The sequence below is a fragment of the Myiozetetes cayanensis genome, unplaced genomic scaffold (assembly GCF_022539395.1).
Source record: "Myiozetetes cayanensis isolate MyiCay16 unplaced genomic scaffold, myiCay2020 scf1, whole genome shotgun sequence".
Taxonomy (NCBI): Eukaryota; Metazoa; Chordata; class Aves; order Passeriformes; family Tyrannidae; genus Myiozetetes; species Myiozetetes cayanensis.
The window spans coordinates 96,718,538-96,744,303 of NW_026086604.1; the positions used below are offsets into that span (position 1 = coordinate 96,718,538).

A 25,766-nucleotide genomic window follows, 5' to 3' on the forward strand; every position below is an offset into this window, starting at 1 on the left:
AGAACTCTGAATTCTTTACTTCCTCTGTATTGTGATGTTTGAATTTGAATGTGTAATTGTGAAGAGATTATTAATTTGAGTACTTAAACCATTATTCAGAAAACATGTTTTTAACTTTCAGTATTTTCAACCTACTTGTAGGCAGAAGCCAGACTTGCAGCCAAACGAGCAGCTCGAGCAGAAGCAAGAGATATACGTATGAGAGAGCTGGAGCGACAGCAAAAAGAGGTAGTGTAACTCATCAGGAATTCTTATAAACCTGTCCTAAAATTATTAACATATTTTATTTACGCATTTTCATAAGATTTTTTCTTTTAGTGTAATTCAGCTGCATGCTAGTATTTTCAGCATTAGGATTGGATTATACTGAAAGTGTTCACAATAAATAACCTATTGTCAGGATATTTATTTTTAAAAAATTAATAAAATTGGGGTAATATTTATTCATACACTTGTGTGTTGCTCCACACATTTCTCCTAAAATAAAAGTTTGCATTTCTTGAAAAAAAAACTCTATAAACTAGGTTTTCAGCAGTCTGGTTATTTCATGGTTATTGTATTTAGTTCAGGTTTTGACATTGCGTGGAGAAGATTGAGAACTTATTCTTTTTAATGATTATGTTCAAATCAGTGGATTGCTGATATTTGGTTGTTGTGGGGAGGGGTTTCTGTGATAATAACAAGTGCCATTTGCAAAACAGTTTTTGCCTTAATTTTATCTGGTTCTTCTTAGGCCACAGATTCAGGTTTTGAACTGCTTTAGGTATCTGGTATTATACTGAAGGTTACATGGCAATTTAACTAGATTTTTCTGAATTTTCAATTTAGGAATCCTGTCTTGTGTGGTGACTAATTTATATTGTAAATGGTTTGTTTGTTTTTCTTTTTACATTCTGTAGTTTTCTCAGCGTTCATGTGATAGAAAATGGGCTCATATCCAGAAATGGATGGTAGGCTAAAATCACCTGTTGTGCATGTTTTTGCCATTCAGAGAACTAACAGGATTTGAAGGAAGTAATTAACTAATGGTTTGCTGTGTGTCATTTCGAAGTGTCTTATAAGCAATTACTTATAAACTACATATTGATGTGGATATCCAGGGCACTTTATAGCAGCAAAAAACAAACTATGGAATGACATGATTTTCTTAAAAAGAAATGTTTTGTGTTTCCACCATGTACTGGCTTAAAGTCATTAATCTATTTTATATGAAATGAGATTAGTTTCAATTAGGTAAATGTCTTAATAATAATTGTGTCAATTTCAGTTAACTTCTTGTACTTGGGTTTATAACTTTTTTCCTTAGTGGTCTTGCATTTGCTTTTTTCTTCGTTTGAGTAACATGGCAAATCCTAGTGTTTTTACAGGTGATTAAGTCACTTTTATGACTTAAAAATCAACTATGGATGATTGAAGAAACCCTTGTTTTCAGTTAATAATGATGAAGTATTTGGCTGCTTATTCAGGTTAAAACTAATAGGGAAGGCGTAAAGATAGGGTTACAACCTGAGAAAGCTGCTGCTCAATTTATTCTAAATTATCACAGAATCATAGAATAAACTGAGTTGGAAGGAACTCATAGGACCATCAAGTCCAGCTCCTGTGCAGGACATCCCAAGAATCACACCATGTGCCTGAGAGCACTGTCAAATGCTTCTTGAACTCAGGCTTGGTGCTGTGACCACTCGCCTGGGGAACCTTTTCCAGTGCTCAACCATGCTCTGGATGAAAACTTTTCTTGATACCTAACCTAAACTTCCCCTGACTCAACCCATTCACTGGTCACCACACAGAAGAGATCATTACCTGTCCCTCCTCTTCCCCTCTTGAGGAGGATGAAGACTGTGATGAGGTCTCCCCTCAGTCTCCTCCAGGCTGAACAGACCAAGTGACCTCAACTGCTCCTCATACGGCTTCCCCTCCAGACCCTTCGCCATCCTTGTGGCCTTCCTTTGGACACTCTCTAATAGCTTAGTGTCTTTTTTATATTGTGGCACCTAAAACTGCTCACAATATTTAAGGTGAGGCTGCACTAGTGCAGAGCAGAGCGGGACAATCCCCTCCCTCGACCGGCTGGTGATGCTTTTGCCCGATGCCCCTGAAGGACACAGTTGGCCCTCCTGGCTGCCAGGACGCTGCTGACTCATATTCAACTTGCCATTGACCAGGATGCCCAGATCTGCAGAGCTGCTCTCCAGCCTCTTGTTCCCTAGCCTATACGCACAACCATCTCAGGTGCAGGATCCCACACTTTCCCTTGTTAAATCTTTCTTAATTTGTCGAGGTCTCTCTGCAGGGCCTCTTGTACCCTCGAGGGAGTCAACAGCTGCTCCCAATTTAGTGTCATCAAACTTACTTGGTGTACCTTCGAGTCCTGTGTCCAGGTTGTTAATGAAGATGTTGAAGAGAACTGGGTTTAGGATGGAGCAGAACCCCCCCAGTGGGGGGGTTGCCAGTCTGATGTTATCCCATTCACTATAATGCTTTGTGTCTGACCTGTGAAGCGGTTGCTCACGCGTCACATAACACAGTTATCCAGCTGTATGATGGACATTTTGTTCAGAAGGACACTGTGTGAGACAATATCAAAAGCTTTACTGAAGTCCAAAAAGATTACATTTATTGTCTTTCCTAGATGAACTGGGTGGGTTTCCCTGTTGCGGAAGAAAATCAGATTTGACAAGTAGGATTTTCCCCTCATTAAGCCGTGTTGGCTCTGACTGATAACTGAGTAGTCCTCCATGTGTTTTTCAATACCCCTTGGAATAATCTTTTCCATGATTTTACCAGGCACTGAAGTGAGACTGACATTATTGCAATGTTTCTTTAGAGAGTTCCTTTCACAAACTTCATGGGCCTCCTAAAAAGGTATATGGGAGATGTGAGAGTTGTTCTGGTTTTTAGGAAAATGTTTACTGCGTGAACTGTGTGAAGGTTTGGATCACCAAGATTTAAGTAATACATGCAGATATTACCCATAATTTCAAACAGTTTAAACCACAATGACATTTAATTGGCAACCCTGCTGAGAAATCCTAAAACTGTCATTAGAATTTTATTTGCAAAAGTTTGCTGACTTTATATTGTCTCTTTGCTAAACTGACATTTGTGTATATATTAGTTCTCATGTTACTTATAAAGAAGAACAACATAGATTTCTGTTATTTCTTAGCAGAATGCACATTTGAAGGTTTTTTTGCTCAAGAACAAGGGTTTCCAAAAAGTGGAAGACAGATTGCATTTGTGAGCAATCTCCCATCAAAATCAATGCCACTCAACTGAATACCACCTTCCTTTAGCAATCCTAAGAGATACATCTGTTACAGGAGATTTCTGAACACATATGCACTGCTTTCATGGACTGGGAGACCTAACCTCTGTATCAGTTAACATGCATAATTCAGACTTAAATTGTTAGAAATCAAGCTTGATAGATACCAGCAGCAGCTATCTGTTTGCAATATGTACTGTAATACTTTATCGTTTGACCTGATAATGCTGAACACTTAACACTGGCTTTCTATTTTCTGATTGAATGTCAGGAAGAGACTTGTTACCTAAGAACTAGGAGGAATCTTATGTAAATAGCAAACTGTCTGCTTGCCAGGCACAGATGTTACTAACAGGTATTTGTCCATTTACACCAGGGACACAAAACTGACACATTTACAATTGGCAATGATCTGACTATATTGTGTTGAAAAGTTAAATAGCATAAATGCTCCTTTTAAACTTCAAAACAGACGTTATAGAGAGGAAGACTAAAATATCATTATGAAATGAACGTACCCTCTCCCCCAGGAAATTTTCTTGCAGAATTTTAACTAGGCCTATTGAATAGTCATAAAATAATATTAAACAAGTTAATATATCCAGTGGTAATGATCACTATGTGATCATAAGCAGTAGGAAAGCCAGCTTTAGTCTTTAGATGTCCATCTATGATCTGGAGACAAAACTTTTAACTCTAAAATTAACTGGCTTACAATCTTTAGAATAGTTTGACATATTGAAAACAGTAGGAAGGGAGTAATTTAAAGAAGAAATTACCATTTCTGGTTTTAAAGCCCTGTTGTAGCCTTCAGATTGGATAGTTTTAAAATTATTCTTAACATGTTTACATACTGTAACCGTTTGAGATGTTTATGGCATGTGAAACATTTTAATGTTTTAATTTTAAGCTAGTTGTGGGTTTGCCCTTCTTCTTCTCATATATTCCTTTTTTTGAGCCAGAATGAACATTCTCTCATCTTTCAACAGAACAAAAGATACTAAGGTGCCCTAGCTAGTTATCCTCTCTCAGATTTTAAAACTTGGGGTTATTATTTTCCTTGTCACTGCAGAGCAGAGCTGTTTGTAGATTGGTTTGCTTAAGAAGCTTTGTTCCTATAAAAGACAGAAAGATTAAACCATTGTCTAAAAAAGAGGGTTTGAACTGAGCAGATAACTGAACTCATTTAGGTGGGCTTACCTAGAATTTCTTTGACTGCTTTGGTTATTTTGTCTCATTCAGTAAAGATTAACAGTTAGAATTAAGTTTTTAAGTTTATTTCATATATTGATATATTCTTATAATTTCATTTTCAAGAGTTCTTTGAATGTCAGTGCATCTCACAGGAGCAGAGCAAGTACCTCCAGAAGGAGAAATCTTGTGGTGTGCAACCTGGAATGAGCATGCTTTTTATTTATAATGCGTTGTGTTCACCTTATAATGTTTTCTGTGTCTACTTACCAAAGCAGTAGTTTGGTGAAAGCATGAATATAGAAAATGGTATTAATGGGACTGCTGTAACTATTGCTGTAATCAAACACTTTGTGATACCAAATTTGGGGGCTCAAAAAAAGTGCTAAGTGAAGTTATCTTCAAGACAGAACACTTAGAAGTATGAAGAGAATTTATCTCTTCAGTCTCTCTCTCCTAATGTCCCCAAAAGAGAAGTAAAATAAAGTGACAAAGGTTGTGCTTCAACCTTGATAGGTACAAAGATGTTGCTAAAAGTTATTACAGGAAACATTTTTCTCTTTTATGTTGTGATTTTAATACTATAGTCAAAGCTGAAATACAGAAATTTTAATTTTTCAGTAATGGGTACTTCTGTATATTTTGTGGTATTCCTAGTTTAGGCAACTGAACCATTTGTTAGTAGACTGTTAAACTGTTAATGGTTATAAAAGGTTTAACTGTTAATGGTTATAAAAGGTTTAAGTGTTGGGATGATAATGATTATCTGAGTAATCTGTCTTCATTCGCCAGTAGCAAGGTTGCTTATTGATAAGTAATAATTAAAGGGAGAAACTGTTTTTAAAAAATAAACAGTTAAGTTGGTTAAAACTGATGCAGTGTCCTATGGATACTGTATGGTAATACTTCTAGCAACATAAAAAGGTACCATAGTCTCTAAATTACATATGTAACATTAAAATTTTATTTAGTATATTGTTAATATTGGATATATTGGAACTATTGAGGTAATATGAAAACAGTATGAAATAATATTAACTAAATCTGTCCTATAATAACTTATAAAAAAATATAAACTCCATATATAAAATGGAATTTTTGGTGTTAATTTGATATCTAACAGAAATTTTCAGATAGCTGTCCAAAATTATCTCACTTTTCATAAATTGGGATGCTGTTGGGGAAAAAATTAGTTTTTATTAAGTGTTCCAGCCTCAGAATGCCCTTTAGATTGGATAAATGGCATTCCTTCATGTATAAATTTTCATTTTTTTAACATAATTTTGATTTTAGTTTCATTTTCTTTTACTTTAGTATTACAGTGCTAAGGATAGATCTTCAAGATACTTGGTTAACTTTGCATGTCTTTGAGTGAAGTGTAGTGACACTAACTAGCAACTTTGAATTACTGATTTTAAAAAGTATGTAAACTTGCACTGTCACAGTTTCAAACCTAGAATAGTTTCATGATTCTAACACTTTCTGTAGAATGCATGTACAAACTTTTTCAGGTTAAAAAGACAGCTGTCTTTCGGTAGGCACTTTTTAGTATTTATTTGTTATTTCTAAACTTTGTAGTGAAGTGACACACAGATTAGACTTGGAGGACATTCTTTAAAAGAAAAAAAAGTGTCTGTATGCATCTATTTGCATTCTTCATTTCCATATAGAAACTTTACTTAATCTAATAGAAAAATATTTCAATCCTGAAAAAAGCAGGTGCTTTGTATACCTTTACTTGAAAAAATTCTTTCATATTTTTATGAAGAGGTAGTAGAGTGCATCATATTCATAATCATATTATGACACATAAGATTTGTGTGTCTTCTTAAGAAAAGACAAGCATCAAGTACCACAAAAAGCAATATGTAATCAACTTAAAACACAGTTTTTGTTTAAACAGCACTGCTATCTGAATTAGCTAGAGATAGACAAGCACAATATAGTGCTTAAAATAGTCTGTATTACTAAGGTTTTTTAGTTTGTATGTTGGTTTTCATTTTTTTTGTGAAATGTGAGCACTAGCTTAAGCAAAGTCTGTGTTAATCAGAATAAAATTGGTTATAGTTTGATTTATCAGATCTTTTTAACACAGTGATAAAAGCATGGCCTATTTTTCTAGTCATGTAGTTAGAATTTCTGTAGTGTTTCTGTTTTAGGTGAAAAACCCTTAAATCACTGTGTTCAACTTCTTTATGTTTTAAGACTGAAGATACTGTTATAGAGCAGTATTCATTTTGTAATTTTTATTCTTAGAGTCATGTTTACAGTGAATCTTTATTCCCATAAAGATTTATTGGTTAGTTTTCTATATATAGTATTCATTATAAATATACAAAGTGTGTAGAGTTATATACTGATACAATTGTGGATAAATTAATTAGCTTACTGACATTTGCATAAATGTTTTTAGGAAAAAAGAAACCTCTAGTATTGATCAGATTCTGACCTGAAGTGTGTTTGTATCAGTCCAATACCATCAATGAAATGAATCTAAATAGAAATCCCATTCTCCTGGAGGTCTGGGGAAGGCTCTTGGAACTATTTAAATGTGCCACTTCTCCAGATCAAAGTTTATTCAGTCAGGATGGATATATGTTTTCTATTACTACACTTTTCCCCTATCAGATAGTTAGAAATATTTTAATACAATAATATTTTTTAATTTTTAATAAATATAATAATAATTCAATACAGATTGAATTTTCCGTAGACCTTGACATTAACCCAGTGACTTATTTAGAAAGGCGCGTAGATTATTGGGATCTTGCAGAAACTATTCTGTGAAGTTTAGTGTGTAACATGTGAATGTAGTGTCAATAAATTAAATATTTTGCATGTAATTTTTCAGAGGGTTTTCAGTGCTGGTTGCATCGGGGGTTGGGGGAGTCAGAGCAGCAGTGGACACTTGAGTTGAGAGAAGGCTGAAGTAATTTTTCTATTTACTTACTGTTATTGTATTACAGCATTTCTCCATGCACTTTTGAGGTGCTGTTTTCCTCTTCCCTCAGTTCCTAAATATATGAATAATATGAATATTTCTGCTTCCTGTTGCCTATTAAGATATGAAGTACTGCATTCTGCAGGCACTACTTTTTGCCATCTCTTCATCTGTCTGGTTTTTTTTTTTTGAATGTGTATATAAATTTTTTGCCTCACATTTACCTAAATACAGAATTTGTGTAGAAAGTATCAAAACCCAACAGAAATGAGCCAGACTTTCAGTATGCACACTTCAGTATGCATGTGAAAAACAGTGGTAGGGTACAGGCTAATTCTGCTCATGTAAACATTCAGCCCCTATTAAATCATTGGGGATTTCTGTCGCCTCTCCCCAAAATGCTTTGATTTATGATGGCATCTAATGGAAAAAAGATCAAGTAAACAATTGTACTAATTATTAGCAAGTTTTGTCAGTTATGTATTTCATGCTGCACTTGTCAAACTTTTGGAGTTTTCTTATTTGTTAAGGAGGAAAAAGTCACAAAATATTTATTATTTTGTTTGAACATGGCATTAAAATATAAATAATGCTGATATACAGAGTACAGCATAGTTTTGGGGATTTTGTGCTTATATAAATTTTGAGTCAACCATAGGCAAAATTTTACAGCATTCTGTACAAGTTGGGAACACTTGGGCACTGTTAAGATAGAACTTTTATTTACAAGACCTACAGATGCAACCTTTGTTTTCTCTCTTCTTCCCCTCCTCACCCTCAGAGTGGAATTTACTATGATCAAAGAAATTATAGCAACCTTGGATATAGTAAACCAGTTCCTTCCGACCATATTCGGGTCTGTCTCCTTTTCTTATATTAATTTCATTATTTATATAAAATATGTATATTTGGGTTTACTTACTTATGCTATATTATGCAAACTTTTCTTTTTCCCTCTATGACATTTCAAGTTATTACATTCACTGGTAGTTACAGTTACCTTTTATACAAGTAATGTATGATATGTAGATTACTCTTGTGTTTTGCATGTGGCATTTTAAATTTCAAATAACTACTGTTTCATGATTGCTGTATGATATACGAAAAACAACTAGCAGCTGTGACAGTTGCTGTTTCTAATTCCTGTCTTTTAAAAACAACAAAAAAGAGTCTTAAATGTTTAACAGCATTGTACTACTTTTTTTTCACAGTAATATAAATGATAAAACAATGCTCTGTCATGAGATGAGTAGTATCTTCCAGTACCTGCAGCTACTGCCATGGTCAGGTTTAAATAAGTAGCTAGAAGAAATTGAAATGTCATTTGAAAACTACTTAATTTCTTATCATTCTCTTCCACAAATCTTCTAAGAATACTAGATTGCTTTAATTAATGTTTTAGTTTGATTTCAAAGCTAACTGGTTTTCCTGGAGGTTTTTTCCACATTTTTCTTAAAATTTCTGTCTATTATAGATGTAAAATTTAGCATTTAAATCTTTAGAACTTTGGGGAATATAGAGTAAAATATAAAATAAAAATTATGTACACAGAAAAGGTGTTTCTAACTTTCTCTGTTCTTCACACTATAGTCATCTTCTCTATACAGTTATCCAGTGGCACCAACTAGGAGTTACAGGGTTAGTACAGTAAAATAATATCTCACTTTTTTTTTAATATGTTTCAGTGGCCTGCAGAAATATAAAATGACACTTTTCTTCATAGGTCTCTCCTTCTTTAAGCACTGGTTTGATAAGAAGTATGTTTCGTTCATAAGGACTGTTTGCATGGCTGCCTTAAATTTGTACTGTATGCCCATGAGGCGTGACATGTATAGTTTTGATATTTTTAGAGTTGTAGCTTTTTTTTGAGAATATGCACAAAGACAAAAAAAAATTTATCTAATTCCAATCCAAGTGTGTCATTTTGTGGAGGTATTCAGTTTAATGTTGCTACCATTGTTAAATTGTCTCTTTAAAGTATTTTAGTAGTTGCTGTTTTACTGTTCTTTTTACAGACAAACATAATGTTTCCAAATGCAGCAATGATGCTGAAGGACACTGGGGTTAGACATAGTTAATCCAAGCATACTAAATAACAATTCCATGTATAATATTAAAAATGTGTTTAGGGAAGTTAAGCATTTGAATAGGAAAAGTCGTTGTCGGGAGATTACTGAAATTTGTGGTAAATACACTTTGAATACCTTTAAATAGGATGCCTTATTTAAATTTAATAAACACACAAAAATGCAATAGCATGATAACCCAATCTGCATCTCTATAGCTAGAAGTGCCATAAGAATAGCTAAGATAGCTCTACAAAAGGTTATCTTTAGAAAGTGACATGCATGCCTGAAACTTTGTCTTTTGCTGCCACAGTAGTTCAAATGCAAACTATACTGCCATTTAGAGACATGCTAACCTATGTAAAACATCATCAAGTATTCTTATGAAATATTTTTAAGTAGTTAGTGAGGTCTTGTTCTGCATTTGGATTGCAAATCAATAATTTACTTTCTTTGTCTTTGTGATATTGTCAAGAAAACATTTAGAAGATTCAGTGAGAGAACAAGACCATAATGACTGCTATTACATTATACATGTAATTCTAATTTCTGCTAGAGATCTCTTCATAGGTAGGAGCAAAGCAGCATGAAACTGTAAATATTTTTCTTTTTAAATTGTGTTACCCAGAACTGTTTTTATTATCCAGTGCATTAATTGATTTCAGCCTTGCACCTTTAAACACTCTCCTTCTGTGCAGGAAAACCTGCACAGATGAGCATAAAATAAAACTGATAACTGTACAGCATAGCTTCAGTTCCCAGGGTTCAAAACAGTTAAAACCAAATTGCAATTTAAGTATTTTATTTTATTTTATTATGCATATAGTTAAGATCTGATTTTTTAAAGCTATTTGACAGTTTTCAAAGGAATTCTTAGATCTGTATTTCAAAATAGACATCCCTAGTAGTAATAATAAATGCTGGTGAGAAACTTTAAAATTTGTTTGTTCTTTCAAAAAGTATAATATTAACTGGATAGGATAAGATGAATTACGTGACAGTGCATAAGAATTATAGTGTATGAATGTGTCATAATAATTTCTGAGACTGGATGTAAATGGTATTTCATTCCTTCTTTCTCAGGCCTCATTGTATGGTGATGGAACTCATATAGTTCTCACACTCTTAAGTGTAATAGGCTTTTGGTTGTTTCTTTAATTATCTTTGTTTCCTGTAGACAAAAATCTATGAAAATTGTGAAAATGTCCTTCATAACTTTTCTTTAGCCATCTGAATACAGTTATTCCTCGAGAGCAAGCTCAGTCCGAAGTAGTCCTGTGGTGAGCGTTCCTCTTGCATGATTGGCTGAGTGGTTTGACACTAACCAGCAGTTATGAGTATGTACAACTGGGATTGTTTTACTGACCAACACACAGGCTTGATTTTTCAATTCCACATCAAAGAAATTTAATTTGTCGGACAAAGGTGTGATTTTTAGCAAGGTGTAGTTTTAGCAGTAGGACTGTAAACTGTAGAAGGAATAAAAAATTGGGTATTTTAAACATCTTCTAAATGTTTGTAATCTATATAGTTGGAAGCAACTGCTAACTGAAGTGTACTACATTGTCAGGGGTGCCACCCTGTGTCATAGTTGGGGCAAGCACATGAAACATACTTCTATACATGCGGAAAAATCTTTCTCTTGGGAAAGAGGACTAATGCAAACTTTGTTATATCATGCAGTATGAAGTAGTTTGCTCATTTTTATGGTGACTAGGATTCAAAATTGAGAGAAATTAATTTCTGGATCTTTATTGTATTAAAAGTGTCCTTCCAAAGTTGGGGGTTTGTGCTGCAAAGTGATTTAAATAGTTTTACTTTGCTTCTGCCACAGAACAGCTGCCTTAGTTTCACTGGTACAGCTGCTCATTTGTCATGCTACGCAGAAAAAAAAGTAGATCAGCGTTCTGGTCTGGGCTAAATTGAAATGTTCAATTCTTTTTTAATCTTTCATGTATTAACAGTGTTACAGATACTAAAAAAATAAAATAAAAACAGATTTTTCAGAAACGAATGTTTTTAGCTGTAACAGATATCAGAGTGAATTTTTGAGGGTGAAGGAAAAAAGGTATTTTTGCTGTTGCTTTATGAAATTCCAAAACTTAAGAGGTATTAACATCCATTTGTAGTCTCTTGAACTGAGAAAATACTTCTAGTCTCCTTAGTTTTTCTTAACACTGAGATTCATTTTTTCAAGTATATACTTTAAAGTTATATAGGAATATATATAATCAGATCTCAGTATGCATATGTTATACCAATAATGCCAAGGTACAAGTGAATGCTTAGTAGAGTTCACAGTATTTGTTTAATGAAATAATCGTGCAAATCTGATCCAGGTGTTCATCAGCAAACTGTTTTATGTATGCCTCTTATATATGTAATATCTATGTACATTTGCATAGAAGACACCTCACTGTCTTTTAATCAGAATGAGGCTACATGTACATCCAGTGCAAAGAAATAATTTTTTTTCAACAGTGAGATATAGGTCAGGACAGTATATTTTCAAACTGTTCATATAAAGATTTTTCTCTCCTATAATCACTTCTAAAACTAAATATAACGCTCACTGTAACTTTCTGTCTTTTGAAGTAGAATATAATCAAAATACTTATGATAAACCTACTCTTCTCATTAAACACTGTGTTTAATGTGCATAATGTTTCTCAGTTGAATAATTCACTTGAATTCCCATGGCAGTTGTAATTATTGCAGTGTGATTAGATATATTTTGCCCTTTTTAACACATGATGTGTAGCATTGGCATTTTTTTCCTCACCTTTTTAGGTGCCTGTCTGACATTCATCTTTGGGGAGTAAGCTTGTCTTCTAATGTAACATGTCTTAAAATTATGAATGAGAGGAAGCCCAGATCATTTTCATATTCAACTAGCACTGTTGGGTTTGTGTTGTTTTGAGAAAAGACAGCATTTGTAGAGAAAAATAATAATTTTTATTTATCAACTTCTGACTGTATTATCTGTCTTTATGATCTGCAAACTTTTTTTAAAAGGTAATTTTTGTATTTGTGTTTAACCCTAATTTTTTATTACTCTAATTGAGAAAAATAACGCAATGGTAAGTGTTCATTGCTTTTAGTTTTAGATTCAGTGAACTATTAAGAATAAAAAATGTGAAGAGCGTTTAAAAACAATGCCTATGCTAAATATATCAATATGGCACAAATAAAATATATCAATGAGGCACACTTTTTATTCATTTAAAGTAGCAAAAATCTTGAAGAGTAATTAAAATTTTATAGATGTTAGAAAAGCAAGAATAAATGGCAATAATGAAGATTTAAGTTAGGACTTCCTATTTGGGTTTTTTTAATAAACTTTTGCTCATTCTGTGGTGTCGTCTTCAGTTCTCTTTCACCCTTCTCCTTATCTTTTGAAGTCCTCTGATTTTTCTGATCAAAGTGAAACTGCTGCTGACTATTTTAGTCGTTCCAACCGCAGGGGAAGCATTGTTTCCGATGCAGATGAAGGCCTGAATAGTGTGAGTGTAATGCTTGTTGTTACACTGTGGGGAATGCAGCAAACTTACTAACCACAGATTTTTTTTATATATACTCTGAAAGGGTAAATACCGTAAAACCGTTCAGAGTAACTTCATTGCAAATAGGCTTATTGAGGGTTTGGGCCTGTTTTTTGTATGAAAGTGTCTTGAGTGAATTTTTTAAAAGCATGCTGCTTTACTTTAATGGAGATTTTGCTTGTTGCTAGAAGGATGTGACAAGTGTAACACTTCACATTTGCTTCTGTGTGTGATAAGCTCAAGAATTTCTTAAAATGTAAAATGTTTGGGTTTTTTCTTATGAAAATTAACAATTCTTGCGGGGGGGGGATGTACTTTTGGAATATTATTACTTGTTTGAGTGACAAAAATACTTAAAACTGTGCCCACAGGGTTCATTCATCCAGTATGAGATTTTGTCAGGATCCATTACTGAAGCACTCCTTGTTGGCTATGCACTTGTACTCCATCCCAAGTCAATAGATGATATTGCAGGAAAATTATCGTGATGGTTTTCCTGTGCATGCCTTAGCCTGAATATTGTTTATTCCAAACCTAGCTGCCTTCTCTTTCTTGCTGCTGTTAAGTCCTAAAAGGTCTTGTTACTTGCAGTCAAAACCTTTCTGTTTAATAGTGTGGGGAAAAAAGAAATTTCTGTTCTTTTGTCTTTTGAAATAATGGTCAGGGTTAGCCCATGCACTAGGCAGAGAGGTTGTGAACACTGTGCTCATTTAGTTGAGCAGATGGAATGCTGTGTGGTGATCAGCAGCATGCAAGTGCTTGCTTAGTTGAGAGCCAAAGTCTCCATACCCTGACTGAGCAGTGAAACAAAGGCCAGCAGCCTTACACTGCAGTTGGTCAGTTTGTTCTAGAAACTGCAAGAAGCTCCACAGTTAGGTTAGTGTTGCACTCTGATGGGTTACAAGGCTGGTGAGACTTAGCTAAAGCCACAGCTGACCTGGACTGTTGGAGGCAGTTCTACTTTGAATGGGAGGCTAACAGCTGGAGTACTCCTGCAACAACTCTTTCTGTGACTTTGCATTTAGATGATATTTAATACTGTTATAGTGCTATCTAACTATAATAATGCACATTATTTGTCATCTATACATCCTCAAAGCATGACAGGCTGATCATTTCTCTAGCTTAAACTTAGAGGTTTTTTCCATAATAAAGTTGACTCTCTGAAACTAGCGCTCTGCTAAAAGAAAAGGTGGAGGCTGAGATGGTATTTATGCTGCCTTCTCAGTTGCTTTTATCATCATCATTATGTATTATTGGATTCCATATTTTTTCAATTGAATCAGTTGGATTCTTCACATCATTCTTCACATCATTTTATCATCTGAGTGGTGACAAATTTTGCAATTTACAATTTCAGTACATCATTGGAGATGGTGAATTTGTCCTGGAAAAGCAATATTGCTTCTATAGAAACCACAATAAAAGGAAAAAGAAAGGTCTTATAAAGTAGCATTTGTTTCTGCTGGGATTGCAGTGGACTTCAAAATCTCTTGTCCCTGGCCTGGGCAAAAAACCAGTATTATTTGACAAGCAAGATATTTCAGATACCATACTAAATACTTGTTTTGAAAATATGGCAACAGGTCTAATTCCACCTATTTTGATTCATAGAAATGTAGAAAATGTGGAAATCTACAGTATAATTTTGCAATAGCAGAATTTCCTGAATAAGAGGGGGTGTTGTAGTTCTTTTGCTTAGGCTTCAGTACACAAAATATTAATTGAAATTATTTTGTAGGTTGCTATTAATTAATACACTTTAGTTATGGGCTTTTACCTGAATCAGTTTTGTCCTGATGCAATTGCAGATTTTACCAAAGAGATGGAAAGAACAAATGTGTTTTCTGTTAACTAGGACATTCACACTGCTGTCACTGACTGCTGAAGTGTACTTGCATGAAGCTTTGTGTTTGTTATGTCACCAAGTGTTGTAGTCACTACTCTGTTGAAATTTAAATATGTTGTTTTTGTTCAGTACTGGTAATGACTTTTTAAAAACTTTTAAAAAGGAGCTTCTGGCTTTGTCTTTATGAGCATTCATTTATTTTGCAGTTGATATTGTTTTTCCTGTATTGATCTATGCTAACATCTGGAATTGTTCAATTTTTTTGTTTTAAATATTTCTCAGTGTCTTTGAACAAAAGATGATGATTCAGTAGTCCCTCATAGCAAAAGGTAATCACATTCTCTATTCTTTTTCAGCTGGAAGAAAAGAGTGAAAAATCACATTCAGAAATATTTTCAAGGGTAAGAGATTATTTAAAGTCAGGGTTTATCCACAAGTTCACAATTATTGAAATAGTTCAAAAAGTAGAAATGCTTTTTTAGCAGAGATATTTTTAGACATATATTTTTATGTCTCAAAATTAATACTTTGTGTCTTTTATTTCCTGAGGAAAAATTTTTGTTCTTTAGTTTACTTACTGCCAGTAATAATTTTCTATACAATTTTTTTCATGTTAGAAATATTTATTAGGAAAGGCTAAATTTTAAGACCCTAAGGCTATAAAAATCCATATGCTGTATTCTCACTGGAGACTTCCTTTTGAATCCTTGATGGCATAAATTATAATGTTTAGTAATATTGTAAACTTCTACAGTATTTCAGCACTAACAACCACCTTATGAGTGTCTTCTGGACAGATGACTCAAAATTCTAATGTTCTGATAGTTCTGATTAATAAGTCATCAAAGAGGAATCAACATTTCACCAAGAAGAAAGACAAGTGCTGGAAAATAGTTATGGAAAATATTGTCTATAATATTAAGAAAAAGAAGAGAGAAGACTGTTCTGTGACTGTGAAGAAATTTATAAAGAATAATGGCAATGATAACAGATATGACCATATGATTGCTGATACAATGGTTTTTTCCTTTTTAAGCCCTCATCTCGCAATTCAGTAAGTGCAACTCCTCTGAGTGGCAACTCGTCTAGGAGAGGAAGTGGAGATGCAAGCAGTTTGGTGGATCCTGATGCCTCCCTCAGTGAATTACGGGTAAATTGCATTTTCAGATAATTTGGAATAGGAAGATTTTTTTTAATACAGATCTTCTGTAATAATAAGAAAAGTTATGAGGATATAATTTTCAATCATGAATGATTTCTTTATCTTGGTAATTGTATTTGTTGTGTTCATAAGTCTTTATGGTGCTAACAGTTCAGCTTATATTAAGATAAAACTATGTTTATGTCAAATTTCAAACAGTTCTGTCCTATCAAGATGTCTTGGATTCAGGGATATAAACAAAATCTTAATTTCCATGAAGTTGTTGTGAATTAATTTTAATTTCTGGGAATTATTGCAGGTTTTGTCATTTGACAGAAGTGCATGTTAAACCTTTTAATGCTTTTTTGACTATTAATTATTTCCCCATACTACTTATGCAATGGTTCGTTCCTATATCCTGCAGGATATCTATGATCTTAAGGACCAGATACACGATGTAGAAGGGAGATACATGCAGGGACTTAAAGAACTAAAGGTATCAGGACTTCTCCCAAGCATGCATTCTGTATGGGTGTTTTTGGGTAGTAGAGTTATCACCAGTTTTGCTAACATATTGTGGCTTTACTAACAAATTTTTAAATTTCCTTAAAGCATGTATCTAACTTTTAATGCATAAATAGCATCAGTTCAAAATGTACATGAAATTGTTTATGTTCATTATTTGATTAACGTTAAGAGTATTAAACTTTAATGTTTTGTGTGTATATATATATATATATATATGGGTGTTTCCTGGTAAGATTATGAGAGGTTCAATTTGTATTTTTTAGAGTTTTATTGGCAAATAAATAGATATTCTGAATAATGGCTAGGTATTGAATGGGGAACAAAAAAATGGGAGATAGCTATGGCAAAGAACATAGGTATTAGTATTCCAAGTTTCAGGAAATACTACATCTTCTAAATCAAAGCCAAACTAATAAATTTGAAAGATATGCTGAAATCAATTGGGGTAGGCATATTGCTTGCAGGAGAAGATTAATTTTGTTTTAATCCTTTGCCATTAAGAAATATTTTTTCTTTTTGCTTATGTTTTTTTGTTGCCCATTATGCTTGTCTAAATAGTAGGTTCTTCTTTGCAACATTAGGTTAATGAGTGTTAAGGAAAGTTTCCTGTCTGACCGTCCAGGTGCCACTCTGGCAGTCACACTCCATCACCCAAGACTTTCACTGCTGGGACCGAAGCCCCTTCACAGCAGGTGGCTCCCTAACTCGCCTCACACACCACTGTCACCATCAGACAGGGTTTTCTTACAAGCTCAACCCCAGGTTTCACATGGCAGAGTCCCAGATATCTGGTTCCTTTAAGTAGTTTTATCACGGTGCAGCAACGCAAGACCAGCTCTAGCTGGGTGCCTCCAAGGAGGGACCCTGATCCAAGCAGTCCCTGGGCTTTTATATCCTCGCAGTCTATGCCTATGATAGTCTGGGGTCTTCCTGCTGAGTCATCAGCTCCTGCTGTGTCTCTGAGGCTGTGATGTGCTGATGCCACCAGTGCCTGTGCCCTTTGTTGTGTTTGTTGCTGGGAGGTCCAGCTGTTTCCCCCCATGCAGGACACAACCTGCAGCTTGCACTGCAGCCACACACCAAGCTACCTGCACTAAGTGTAGTCCTCCATATGAAATTTATCTGTATTTTGACTTGTTTATACTAGTGTGTATGCTTTTCTTTTTAAGTTTTCACACAGTTAACAGTGCAGCTAAAACTGAATACAGCAAATGATGTGGCTTAAAAATCTTTTTCAGGATATTTGTTTTGTTCTCTTTCCTGTTGTCTAATTGTGAATGGTTCCACATAAAAGTAAAGATATCTTTCCATATTTGTTTTATATTCATATATAGACTAAATTTAATGAATGCTTCTTGTACTGGAGCATAGAACAGTGGGATATTTAACAACTTCCTTGAATTTCTTGGATTAAACAGTGTATTAGATGGTATTTTAAAGAGAAAATACGTAATTTGAGCTGTTCAGTGTAGCAAAAATTTTACCTCTTTTTAGAGGATAAGTAACTTTGAATCTGATAGCCATATGCTCAGATTAAGTATGTTTTGGTTTAATTACATTGCCATATGAAGATACTTTATAAATACTTTAAAGCACAATACTTTAAAAATACTTTAAAGCACAATAGATTACAGATTATTAGACATAGCTATGATTGAATGTAATGTGAGATTGCTTCATATTTTCAGAATGGATCTAACTCTCATGCTTTTGCATGGTTGCTAGCATCTCGTGACTACTGTTCCGAATCATTGCTGATGCATTGTTATTTATTGTAATCTATTAAAGTTACCAAAGAGCACAGTGTACAATAAACAGCAAGATCTTCATCTAAGCTTGACTTTCAGAATTAAATTGCATTTTATGATGTTGCTAATACTAAATAATGTGTTCCTAAGTTGATTTGCATTCCATAGAGATTTTTTCAGGAACCCTTCTTTTTAATTAGGAAGGTATTGCCTTTTCCTCAACTTGTACTTTAGCAGTTTTGTCTTGTGTATTTTAGAAGAAGTACTAGCATACTTCCATTTACACTATTTTTAAGGGGATTGTTTTCAGTGGTTGAGTAACAGGGATTTTTAATCACACTCCCGATCTCTCTGGTTGCCCATCCCTCATGCTGCTAAAAATGTGAGCTTTACCTACAAATATGCTGAATGTCAGCAGAATGAACTAATGTGGATAGTTCTGATTTAGTTAAGTCTTCAAATCTTTTCATGTCTCAATTTCATTCAGTTTTCTTGGTCCTTTCTGTATTTCTTTGTATCAATTAGAAAGGAATCCTTTTTCTTTCCTCAAAATTTTTTTTATGCTGTTTACAATGAACTCTCTTGATGTCTGTTGCATTGAATGATCTTATTCTAGCCAAGTAGGCTAGTTTTTATAGCCCTTTGACTTTACTGATAGAATTGTGGGTGGTATTTTTTCATAGCTTTAGGTTATGTGCAGAGCCTTATCCATTTTCATTCTGGCCTGTTCCCACTGCTTCATCCTCAGAAGTCCCACTGCCTCCTTAAAGTGTTTCAGAAATTATTTAAAATCCATATTATTTTTCATCAAAGTGGAAGACTTCTAAAAATTGTGTGGAATTCTTGAACCACAGGGAACATGTGTAATACTTAACTTGAAAAGAAGAAACAGTTTCAAAGAAATCTTTGCAATGTTCCATTTTTTTAACCCATCTGAGACTCTTAGACATAGCTTCGTTTCTCTCTCAAAAGCAGTTTTCACTTATTAGTCTTTAAATCAATTTGTTCCTCTTCCATAACTGCAGATTCCACACCCCCTCCTCCCCCAAATAACTCATTGATTACTGACATTTTGCTCCAATGTTTTAAGCCTCAACCTAATCTTCTCTTTAAGGCTGGAGTCCTGGAACATGTGGCCATCAGTAAGAGACTGATACAATGGCCTTTGACCTTTGGAGGGTTGGTTGGCAGTAGACAGATACATGCCAGTTTATTGTTTTCAGTGTATCTGATAAGAGGCTGTAGAGAATACAGGGCAGACACCTTTCTAAGGGAAATATGCAAGAGACAAAAGTTGCATTGTTAAGAGCAGAAATTCCAATTAGAGCTCAGGAAAAAGACTTTACACAACGAAGGCAAACACTGGTACAGATCATCCATCAAGGTTCTGTGGTGTAGATCCCTGAAGATACTTAAAATGAACAGTGAGCAGTGTGATCTTGGTTGGCTCTATTTAATTAGGAGATTGGACCAGATGGTATTCAGAGATCTTTGCCAACCTAAACTACTACATGACCCCAGTCACCACACTCACAGAAACAATGAAATTGGAATTTTTTTCCTCATTATATGTTTTTGTTAAGTTTCACATCTCCTCGTAAAATTACTACAGCATTCATTATAATCCTAGTACTTTTCTCTTTTTCCTCTAAACTGGATTATTCTTTGGAAGTCTTTGGAAGGTTTGCAGTCTCTAGCATTTTTTTTGTAAATCTTTACATAACTGGTTATACTTACAGCATCACAAAAAATGTTTTCCCTGGTTTAATCTTAAGAATTACTTGAAATACACATACATATGTTATTTTCTTTTTTCTCTTTTCTCTTATCCTGAGAGTTGTCTCTTTTCTCATTCTTTTCTCTTATCCTTATGAGTCATCTTTGCTGTTTGCTATTTACTGCTTCCCAGATGATAATGATATGTTTCGTGTATTTTTCACAACTTAAACTGTTTTACCTCTTCTGATCTCCAGTGGAAAATTCTGGAACTCAGTGAGTGAAATAGAAAGGTATAAATACCTGTGATTATGATAAAATTATAAAAGCTAAAATACGTATTTAAAGGACAGCTTTCTCAAAATGGAGATTTACAACATGGAATAGGGTTTGGGGATAAGGGGTTTTTTGCCTTTCTTATAGCGGAATATTGAACCGTGAGTTGGTATTTCTAAAAGAAGACACAAATATGCAACAAAAATCTTTGCGTAATTTTACTGTATAAGAGATAGCACTCTTCAGTGTTTTCTTAAGAAACTTAGACTGTTACCACCTTCTCCCTTAATATCTTAGTCCTAGTGTTCTGTTTTCTGGAAAACCCAAGGTTCATGCATTTCCTGTTCTAGTATTTCTACTGTCATAATACAAATAATTAAAATTGGAAATTGTGCTACTTATGCCTTCAGGGAACAGATTACATGAAATACTAGAAGATTTATAGTAAGTCACAGATGTACTTCGTAAAGTAATTGGCTTAATGATTCCTTTTCAGTTCTAAAATTAGGACTCTGTGAAAATCAATTTTTATATTTTTAAAATCATACAATCATAGACCGTGAAAAGATTGGAATAGACCTTAAAGATCTTCTAGTCTCAACCCCCATATAATGCTTATTGAAATAATTGCATATTTAAAAGTGCCTGGAGTGATATTTGTTCTAAGTAGTTAAATGGTTGACATTTGTTACAGTACTGAAAAAAAACCAGTAGGATAATTAAAAATAGGATAAAATGTTAAATGGGAGAGAACTGTGTAAGAGGATATACAGCAAGACATATGTGCACCTTCAGGTAGAGAATCAAGCATGTGAATCTTTACATGCCTTTTATTTTTTTGATCTTAGTAGGAAATATAAAGACAAAATATCTGCTTAAACAGAGAATCCTTATTACTGAAATAATGTGACTGTCTTAAAACTTTGAATCTAAGGTAATAGAGCACTATTTAAATAACGAACATCAAGTTAAAGCTACTCTTGGAAATGTTTTTGTGATCTCTTATAGTGATTTAATTGTCTGAGTTCTCTCTGTCAGGTTTTTTGCCTCATTCTGAAATGTTTTCTCCTGCATCCCTTGAAAATATTATAAAGCTGTGATACTACAACTGTATCCCCATGAGTGGTGGCAGAGTAGAAATGCCACTGAATATTATTTTATGTTTTTCATGCTTTTGTAATGATAACTTTTCTTTGCTGTGTATAACCTAACTTGAATAATGGAAATTGAACTGTGACTTGATATCTCTAAAGGGAATATTTTAAAGTTATATCTGCATCAAAAAGTTAGACTAATACAAACGTTTCTGCTGTCAATAGGATTCGCTAGCTGAAGTTGAAGAGAAATACAAGAAAGCTATGGTTTCCAATGCTCAACTAGACAATGAGAAAAACAACTTGGTTTACCAAGTGGATACTTTAAAGGACGTTATTGAGGAGAAAGAAGAACAGATAGCAGAGTTCTATAGGGAGAATGAAGAGAAGTCAAAGGTATTTTTTTTTTCCTGATTATAAATTGTAGACTTCTGGACTATTTAGTAAGAACAGTTGAAAACTTTCAGACTAGCTTTTCTTGTTAATACTGTGCTTAAGCCTTTATGTCATCTTTTCTCTCTCCTCTACATTTAATGAAATAAAATCTTCCATGTCATATCTAGAGAACTTACCTAAAACACTGATTCAGTGATTTTTTTTTAACACCTTAGTAGGTAGAATTTCTCAAATTTGTTGCATATTTCTTACATAACTCAAAAGAAGTATAAATAATTGATTTATTTAATATAGGAATTGGAAAGACAGAAACACACCTGCAATATTCTGCAGCATAAGCTGGATGAACTAAAAGAGGGCCTTCGACAGAGAGATGAATTGATAGAGGTATGTTCATATAAGACAGTCTATGATAGAACTTGTGCAAATAAATATTGTGAACATTTTGAATGGGAACAGCCATCATATACAAAACAGGATTGAATATCATCTTGCATTTTTAAGAAAGAATTTATCTTGTTTTAGTGGGTAGAATTTAAGCTACTAATCTCCCTAAATTTATAAAGTTGAGAATGTCTCTGTAGGGCTTTTAAATATGTTACATCTTGTAACATCCTTAAGTCTTGTGAGAATTGTGGTTCTCTCACAAATGTTCCTAATATCTTTGCTTTGTTGTCAGGGCAGAATTAATGTTTTTATGGCCGAAATCTTTTTTCCATATCTAGAAGTTCTGATGCGTGGATAATACCAAATGTTATTCTTTGCCTTTCCCAAAAGTTTCCATTTCAGTTATTTCAGATTTTTGAGAGCATCAGCCACTGAAGTTTGCAGTAGTGACTGCTTGTTTGCTTACTAGGCAAGCATAAATATAGCAACACTGGTCAGCATGTTATTGGGTCATAACCATGTTGCTGGGTGTGCGGTGTGTTCTTTTCCCTCTCACCCTATTCTTTTTCCCTTTTGCCCTTCTGGGAATAAATCCATGTGCCCTAAAATCCCAGACTATTATCAGTCTTCATTTTAAAATGGCCCACAAAAGTACATATATATATATATATGTACATATATATATATGTATGTAGTCAGCAGTTTGTGGGTGTCTATTTCCCAATGATTTTAGTTAAAACATTGAAATTTGTAGTTCAATTAGTACATCATTTTCCTGCTGCCCTTTGGTTTCAATAAAAATTGATGATTTTTAAGTGTATGGGCCAGTTTCCACTATCTGATTTTCAAAAGCTATATAATATTTCACTGATCCTTTATTTCCTCGCTATGTTCTTGTACTCTCACTATGTACTCTCACTATGTACTCTCTAGGTAGTACAGTAACTGCAAAAGACTTCTGAAAAGTCTACTTAAAAAAGTTCTACTTTGAAAGTAATATGCATCATGAACTAGAGTTGATATGATTTACTAGCAGAAGAAAAGGAATAAGATTAGCCTCAGTTATCAGCATTTTGAATCACATAAATACTGGCAAGCAAAAAACCCTAGAAAATTCGGGTTGTAGCTCTCTTACCTGCTCTAGATTATCTTTGACTTCACTGAGAATTAAAAAATAACTTTGTATGTTCTTGTTTGGCTTTATGTTATGTTTTGATGGGGTTTAAGTGTACTAATCAAGAATATACAGTAGATTTACCTGGAGTGTTTGCTTTGGTAGAATGTAGCATGTGTTGAATATTCACAAATGCATCCAGTCCCTTCAAAGATTTGACCCATATTTACCACTTATTTGAACAATTTCTCCATCTATCAACAATAACAGAAAATCTAGCTAAAGCCATGTAGCTTTTTGCAGGAGGACATTGCCTTCCATTCCCAGATGGATGTGAAATCCAGTTCACTCATTAAGAGGGAAAAAAATGGTCTCTAGCCCTAAAAATTCTTATGACATCATACCTAAGAATTTTAGTTGTATTTACAGGGCAAGCAGCAAAATGTGGTATCAGCTAAAAAAATAGGACCATGTATTCATATAGTATCAGAAAGCAGTATTAGCAGCTGTCTTTCACTTCCTGGATGCTTGATTCAAACTCTCTATACTTGCAAGAAGATTTTTTTTATTATGTAAAACATTAATAAAACCACTTGTTAACATTAGTGTTCACTTCCAAAGAGGACTTGAACGTATCTAGAAATTACAACCAGGGTAATTATATTTCTATAGAAAGGATGTTATCCTGAGACTGCAGGGGGAACAGTTACTAAAGAAAAGTAGCTCTAAGGTGCATTAAATTCTCTCATCAACATTGATTGAATAAAATTAATTACCATTCTCTTGCATGAATTCATAAAAAATATATTACATTAAGCTGCATGCTGTTTCTGTAACTTCATGCTCATAAACTCTTCAGTTGACTTTTATTACTTAATTTCCTTTATCTATTTGAATGTTTGTTTTTTTCCCATTTCCTTACTTCTCTTTCCTCTTTTATTCTTCCCTCATCCTATTTACTACAGGAGAACCAACGTATGCAGGAGAATATAGACTCCATAACCAAAGAGGTGTTTGATCTCCAGGAGACAATTAATTGGAAAGATAAAAAAATAGGGGTATGAATCAAATATGGGAGGAAAGGTATTTTTTTCAATTTAGAAGTAGATGGATGCCCCCTGCACCCCAAGGAATGCTGTGCACTCCAGAGAAGTGAAGGCCACTCCCAACGTAAATGTATAAAATGTTTAACAGTCTTTCTCATCTTTAGAAAATTAGCTACACTTCATCTTTACTTGCATAATGGTGAATAATGGTAATTAAATCTGTAAGATAGACTGTTGCACATCAAATTTTATAATTTTTACAAAATATTTACAAAATTTTATAATATTTACAAAATATTTACAAAATGGCATGCCTAGTGCTAAAAAACATGATCTTGAATTGACTTCTGCAGCCAACCTTGTGCATTCCTGTATTGCACTTCTGATCTTTCCAGGACTGTTTGGCTTGGATGCAAAACTGAACCAATCTGGTTTTGTGATACCACACACAAAATGCCAGAGGTACCAGCTTTTGGAACTGAGAGTTGGAATCTAAACAATGGTTGTGTGGGAGCTTTTGAGGAGCATCTGTAGGGTTTCTGTATAGGAGGGAAGGTGGTACAGGAAGAACTGCAATGATACTCTCTATGCAGGTAATGTAAGTCAGGCAGGGTTTGTCAGCTTTACTTTTGGGCAGCACTGAAGTCACAAAACTGTCTGAGTCAGCCTGATCCTTGGTGATAACTGCATGACTCTGAACTTCTGGCTGTTTGGACCACAAGTAGATTGCCTGGAGGAGATAGGGAGTTATTTGAAAGCCTCTAGAAAGAAATTATCTGCATCTTAGCAACTCCAGGGTAATTTCTCTCTAGCTAAATTTTACACAGGATTTCAGTATATGCAGATTTCTTTGAAAATTGTTTTATTTGCTGGAGTTCAAGTCCTTTTGAAAAGTTATCTTTTAACTGATGGTGCCCAGTTCACAAGCTCCCTGCTATACTGTCTTATATTTATTTCATATTTCAGTCTTTCAATCCATATTGTGATATTCTCTTCCATCATTAAAAAATTTCAACATTCTTAAGTTTTTCTGGACATTCTTATTCTGAAATCCTTTTTATCTTACATTTACCATATTCTTTCCATACTTACTTTTCACATTTGTATACCTGACTGTCTCAATTTATACAATATTTTTGTGCTCTTTCAAATACATTGCCAGAGTTAGTAGAGAGCATATGTAATGTTCAAATACAGCTACCAGCTACTTTTTTTTTTCTTTTTTAACTATCTCAAGATTGAAATCTCTAAGTTATGAAAATGTTAAAATGTTGCTCTTCTCTTTCCCATATCTATAAACACTGACATACTTTTTGTAGCTCAGTTTTTGGGTCTTTCTCTGTACTATGGAGAAAGACTGCTCCTACTATGGAGCAGATTTGCTAATTTTTACTCTATTCCAGCTTCAGAGATCTCTGAGAAGCTTCACAATGTAGTCTATAATTAGAATTGTAATGTAG

At 33.9% G+C, this 25,766-nt stretch overlaps 1 protein-coding gene across 12 annotated transcripts in view; it reads left to right on the forward strand.

Annotated features, from left to right (window-relative positions):
• Positions 1–25,766, forward strand: part of LRRFIP2 (LRR binding FLII interacting protein 2) — a 55,072-nt gene that overhangs the window by 20,139 nt on the left and 9,167 nt on the right. For 4 of the 12 annotated variants that reach the window (XM_050310715.1, XM_050310762.1, XM_050310724.1 and 1 more), the window contains exons 3-9: positions 142–228; positions 15,217–15,261; positions 15,897–16,010; positions 16,426–16,497; positions 21,589–21,759; positions 22,054–22,146; positions 24,226–24,318. In XM_050310715.1, coding sequence (XP_050166672.1) covers positions 142–228; positions 15,217–15,261; positions 15,897–16,010; positions 16,426–16,497; positions 21,589–21,759; positions 22,054–22,146; positions 24,226–24,318 — 675 coding nt within the window. Of the gene's footprint in view, positions 1–141; positions 229–10,787; positions 10,807–12,838; positions 12,973–15,216; positions 15,262–15,896; positions 16,011–16,425; positions 16,498–21,588; positions 21,760–22,053; positions 22,147–24,225; positions 24,319–25,766 lie in introns of those variants that run through there. The other 8 variants (XM_050310752.1, XM_050310791.1, XM_050310742.1 and 5 more) reach the window with 5 other exon arrangements.